At 38.2% G+C, this 7,500-nt stretch overlaps 1 protein-coding gene across 2 annotated transcripts in view; it reads right to left on the reverse strand.

Annotated features, from left to right (window-relative positions):
- LOC123730972 (glucagon receptor) overlaps nucleotides 1-7,500 on the reverse strand; it is a 57,478-nt gene that overhangs the window by 14,977 nt on the left and 35,001 nt on the right. For both annotated transcript variants that reach the window (XM_082967084.1, XM_045709763.2), the window contains one exon: nucleotides 632-739. In XM_082967084.1, coding sequence (XP_082823210.1) covers nucleotides 632-739 — 108 coding nt within the window. The remainder of the gene's footprint in view (nucleotides 1-631; nucleotides 740-7,500) is intronic.

Here is a 7,500-nt window from a genome sequence, read left to right on the forward strand (position 1 = left end):
CATTTAACACATTTACGCAATGACCATATCACTCTGATACACTACCACACACACACACACACACACACACACACACACACACACACACACACAGGCACTCTCACACACACCCGTCTCTCTTCTCAAACACATGGAAGGAAGTGCTGCTGTAGTCTGTTTGATACGATAACCTATATTGTTGTGTCCCATATTGGCTTATGTGTCCAACAGACTGTACAGCAGGAGTTACATCTGATGGAGTAGAGAGATGTGAGATGTGTGTGCTTGTGTGAGTGTGTGTGAGTGTTTGTGTGTGTGTGTATATGTGTGTGTGTATCTGAGGTACATGATTGTTGTGTAATTGTGTTATGTGACACAAGCAGCTGTCACTCTATAAACCATGGAATTCACTGAACATTCCTCTGCATTCACATACACCCATCTTATTACTGGTGTTGGGGTAGGTGCAGTACACACACACACACACACACACACACACACACACACACACACACACACACACACACACACACACACACACACACACACACACACACACACACACACCACGAACGCATGCACGCACACACACACACACACACACACACACATGAACGCACGCACGCACACAAAAACACACGCACACACACACCTTTGCGGTACCAGGGCAGGTACCATGGACAGGAAACATTGACTGTTGTTCCAGGAAGTCCATCGGGCCAGCAGGCATACTGGTCAAACGTCCTGTTACACACCAGTCCTGTGGAGGGGTCAAATACCAAAGGTCACACATTCCTGTACTTCACCTGTTTAACACAGCTATAACACACCGATATAACACAGCTACAACACACCTATATAACACAGCTACAACACACCGATATAACACAGGAATGACACAGCTATAACACAGCGATATAACACAGCTATAACACACCGATATAACACAGCTACAACACACCAATATAAAACAGGAATAACACAGCTATAACACAATGATATAACACAGCTATAACACAATGATATAACACAGGAAATGCAGAGCTATAACACACCGATATAACACAGGAATAACACAGCTATAACACACTGATATAACACAGGAATAACACAGCTATAACACACCGATATAACACAGGAATAGCACAGCTATAACACACCGATATAACACAGGAATAACACAGCTATAACACACTGATATAACACAGCTAAAACACACCGATATAACACACTGATATAACACAGGAATAACACAGCTATAACACACTGATATAACACAGCTATAACACACTGATATAACACAGCTATAACACACCGATATAACACACTGTTATAACACAGGAATAGCACAGCTATAACACACTGATATAACACAGCTATAACACACCAATATAACATAGCTATAACACACCAATATAACACCGCTATAACACACCGAAATAACACAGCTATAACACACCGATATACCACAGCTATAACACACCGATAAAAACCACCAATATAACACACCAATATAACACCGATAAAACACACCCATATAACACAGCTATAACACACCGATATAACACAGCTATAACACACCGATATACCACAGCTATAACACACCAATATAACAAAGCTATAACACACCGATATAACACAGCTATAACACACCGATATAACACAGCTATAACACACCGATATAACACAGCTATAACACACCAATATAACAAAGCTATAACACACCGATATAACACAGCTATAACACACCGATATAACACAGCTATAACACACCGATATAACACAACTATAACACACCGATATAACACAGCTATAACACACCGATATAACACAGCTATAACACACCGATATAACACAGCTATAACACACCGATATAACACAGCTATAACACACCGATATAACACAGCTATAACACACCGATATAACACAGCTATAACACACCGATATAACCGGAGCAGGCTATAACACACCGATATAACACGGACCAGCTATAACACACCGATATACACGGACACAGCTATAACACACTGATATAACACAGCTAAAACACACCGATATAACACACTGATATAACACAGCGAATAACACAGCTATAACACACTGATATAACACAGCTATAACACACTGATATAACACAGCTATAACACACCGATATAACACACTGTTATAACACAGGAATAGCACAGCTATAACACACTGATTTAACACAGCTATAACACACCAATATAACACAGCTATAACACACCAATATAACACCGCTATAACACACCGAAATAACACAGCTATAACACACCGATATACCACAGCTATAACACACCGATAAAAACCACCAATATAACACACCAATATAACACCGATAAAACACACCCATATAACACAGCTATAACACACCGATATAACACAGCTATAACACACCGATATACCACAGCTATAACACACCAATATAACACCGATAAAACACACCCATATAACACAGCTATAACACACCGATATAACACAGCTATAACACACCGATATACCACAGCTATAACACACCAATATAACAAAGCTATAACACACCGATATAACACAGCTATAACACACCGATATAACACAGCTATAACACACCGATATAACACAACTATAACACACCGATATAACACAGCTATAACACACCAATATAACAAAGCTATAACACACCGATATAACACAACTATAACACACCGATATAACACAGCTATAACACACCGATATAACACAGCTATAACACACCGATATAACACAGCTATAACACACCGATATAACACAGCTATAACACACTGATATAACACAGCTATAACACACCAATATAACACAGCTATAACACACCGATGTAACACAACTATAACACACCGATATAACACAACTATAACACACCGATATAACACAGCTATAACACACCAATATAACAGCTATAACACACCAACAAAACACAGCTATAACACAGCTATAATACACCAATATAACACAGCTATAACACACCAATATAACACAGCTATAACACACCGATATTACACAGCTATAACACACCAATATAACACAGCTATAATACACCAATATAACACAGCAATAACACACCAATATAACACAGCTATAACACACCAATATGACACACCGATATAACACAGCTATAACACACCAATATAACACAGCTATAACACACCAACAAAACACAGCTATAACACAGCTATAATACACCAATATAACACAGCTATAACACACCAATATAACACAGCTATAACACACCGATATTACACAGCAATAACACACCGATAAAAAACACCAATATAACACACCAATATAACACAGCTAAAACACACCGATATAACACAGCTATAACACACCGATATAACACAGCTATAACACACCAACATAACACAGCTATAACACACCAATATAACACAGCTATAACACACCAACATAACACAGACATAACACAGCTATAACACACTGATATAACACAGCTATAACACACCAATACAACACAGCTATAACACACCGATATTACACAGCTATAACACATCGATATAACACAACTATAACACACCAATGTAACACAGCTATAACACACCAATATAACACAGCTACAACACACCAACATAACACAGCTATAACACTGCTATAACACACTGATATAACACAGCTATAACACACCAATATAACACAGCTATAACACACCGATATAACACAGAAATAGCACAGCTATAACACACTGATATAACACAGCTACAACACACCAATATAACACAGGAATAGCACAGCTATAACACACTGATATAACACAGCTGTAACACATCGATATAACACAGCTTTCACATACCGATATAACACAGCTATAACACCGATATAACACAGCTATAACACACCGATATAACACAGCTATAACACACCGATATAACACAGCTATAACACACCGATATAACACAGCTGTAACACATCGATATAACACAGCTTTCACATACCGATATAACACAGCTATAACACACCGATATAACACAGGAATAGCACAGCTATAACACACTGATATTACACAGCTACAGCACACCAATATAACACAAGAATAGCACAGCTATAATACACCGATATAACACAGGAATAGCACAGCTATAACACACCAATATAACACGGCTATAACACACCAATATAACACAGCTATAACACACCGATATAACACAGGAATAGCACAGCTATAACACACCGATATAACAGAGCTATAGCACACCGATATAACACAGGAATAGCACAGCTATAACACACCGATGTAACACAGCTATAACACACCAATATAACACAGCTATAACACACCGATATAACATAGCTATAACACACCGATATAACACAGCTATAACACACTGATATAACACAGCTATAACACACCGATATAACACAGCTATAACACACCAATATAGCACAGCTATAACACACCGATGTAACACAGCTATAACACACTGATATAACACAGGAATAGCATAGCTATAACACACTGATATAACACAGGAATAACACAGCTATAACATACCGATATAACATAGCTATAACACACCGATATAACACAGCTACAACACACCAGCCAGCTATAACACACCGCCGTATAACACACCGATATAACACAGCTATAACACACCGATATAACACAGCTATAACACACCGATATAACACAGCTATAACACACCGATATAACACAGCTTTTACACACCGATATAACACAACTATAACACACCGATATAACACAACTATAACACACCGATATAACACAGCTATAACACACCAATATAACAGCTATAACACACCAACAAAACACACCTATAACACAGCTATAATACACCAATATAACACAGCTATAACACACCAATATAACACAGCTATAACACACCAATATGACACACCGATATAACACAGCTATAACACACCAATATAACACAGCTATAATACACCAATATAACACAGCTATAACACACCAATATAACACAGCTATAACACACCGATATTACACAGCTATAACACATCGATATAACACAACCATAACACACCAATATAACACACCAATATAACACAGCTATAACACACAAATATAACACAGCTATAACACACCAGTATAACACAGCTATAACACAGATATAACACACCGATATAACACAGCAATAACACACCGATAAAAAACACCAATATAACACACCAATATAACACAGCTAAAACACACCGATATAACACAGCTATAACACACCGATATAACACAGCTATAACACACCAACATAACACAGCTATAACACACCAATATAACACAGCTATAACACACCAACATAACACAGACATAACACAGCTATAACACACTGATATAACACAGCTATAACACACCAATACAACACAGCTATAACACACCGATATTACACAGCTATAACACATCGATATAACACAACTATAACACACCAATGTAACACAGCTATAACACACCAATATAACACAGCTACAACACACCAACATAACACAGCTATAACACTGCTATAACACACTGATATAACACAGCTATAACACACCAATATAACACAGCTATAACACACCAATATAACACAGCTATACCACACCGATATAACACAGAAATAGCTATAACACACTGATATAACACAGCTACAACACACCAATATAACACAGGAATAGCACAGCTATAACACACTGATATAACACAGCTGTAACACATCGATATAACACAGCTTTCACATACCGATATAACACAGCTATAACACCGATATAACACAGCTATAACACACCGATATAACACAGCTATAACACACCGATATAACACAGCTATAACACACCGATATAACACAGCTGTAACACATCGATATAACACAGCTTTCACATACCGATATAACACAGCTATAACACACCGATATAACACAGGAATAGCACAGCTATAACACACTGATATTACACAGCTACAGCACACCAATATAACACAGGAATAGCACAGCTATAACACACTGATATTACACAGCTACAGCACACCAATATAACACAGGAATAGCACAGCTATAATACACCGATATAACACAGGAATAGCACAGCTATAACACACCAATATAACACAGCTATAACACACCAATATAACACAGCTATAACACACCGATATAACACAGGAATAGCACAGCTTAAACACACCGATATAACAGAGCTATAGCACACCGATATAACACAGGAATAGCACAGCTATAACACACCGATGTAACACAGCTATAACACACCGATATAACACAGCTATAACACACCGATATAACATAGCTATAACACACCGATATAACACAGCTATAACACACTGATATAACACAGCTATACACACCGCTATAACACACCGATATAACACACGGAATAGCACAGCTATAACACACCAATATAACAGGAATAATATAACACAATTAAATAACACAGGTTTTAAAGAATGTTTTTAAAATAATTTCACCTTACAGTGAAATGCTTACTTACAAGCCTTAACCAACAATGCAGCTTTCAGAAAATACCGATTAAGAAAATATCTACAAAAGTAAAAAATAAAATGAACACAATAAAATAACAATAATGAGGCTATATACAGGGGGTACGGAGTCAATGTGCCGGGTTACAGGTTAGTTGAGGTCGTTTGTACATGCAGGTGGGGGTGAAGGGACTATGCATAGGGGTTAAACAGCGAGTACAGCAGCAGAGTACAAAACAAAGGGGGGGGGGGGGGGGGGGGGGGTCAATGCAAATAGTGCGGGTGGCCATTTGATTAATTGTTCAGGAGTCTTATTGCTTGGGGGTAGAAGCTGTTAAGGAGCCTTTTGGACTTAGACTTGGCACTCCGGTACCGTTTGCTGTGCAGTAGCAGAGAGAACAGTGTATGACTAGGGTGATTGGAGTATTTGACAATTCTTTGGGCCTTCCTCTGACACCGCCTAGTATATAGGTCCTGGATGGCAGGAAACCTGGCCCCAGTGATGTACTGGGCCGTACGCACTACACTCTGTAGCGCTATCATAGCTCTAATTTACCATTATACCACAGGAATAACCTAGCTCTCACATACCATTATACCACAGGAATAACCTAGCTCTCACATACCATTATACAACAGGAATAACCTAGCTCTCACATACCATTATACCACAGGAATAACCTAGCTCTCACATACCATTATACCACAGGAATAACCTAGCTCTCACATACCATTATACCACAGGAATAACCTAGCTCTAACATACCATTATACCACAGGAATAACCTATCTCTGACATACCATTATACCACAGGAATAACCTATCTCTGACATACCATTATAACACAGGAATAACCTATCTCTGACATACCATATACCACAGGAATGACCTATCTCTGACATACCATTATACCACAGGAATAACCTAGCTCTGACATGCCATTATACCACAGGAATAACCTATCTCTGACATACCATTATAACACAGGAATAACCTAGCTCTCACATACCATTATACAACAGGAATAACCTAGCTC

This window comes from Salmo salar, chromosome 02 (genome assembly GCF_965601325.2).
Source record: "Salmo salar chromosome 02, fSalSal1, whole genome shotgun sequence".
NCBI lineage: Eukaryota > Metazoa > Chordata > Actinopteri > Salmoniformes > Salmonidae > Salmo > Salmo salar.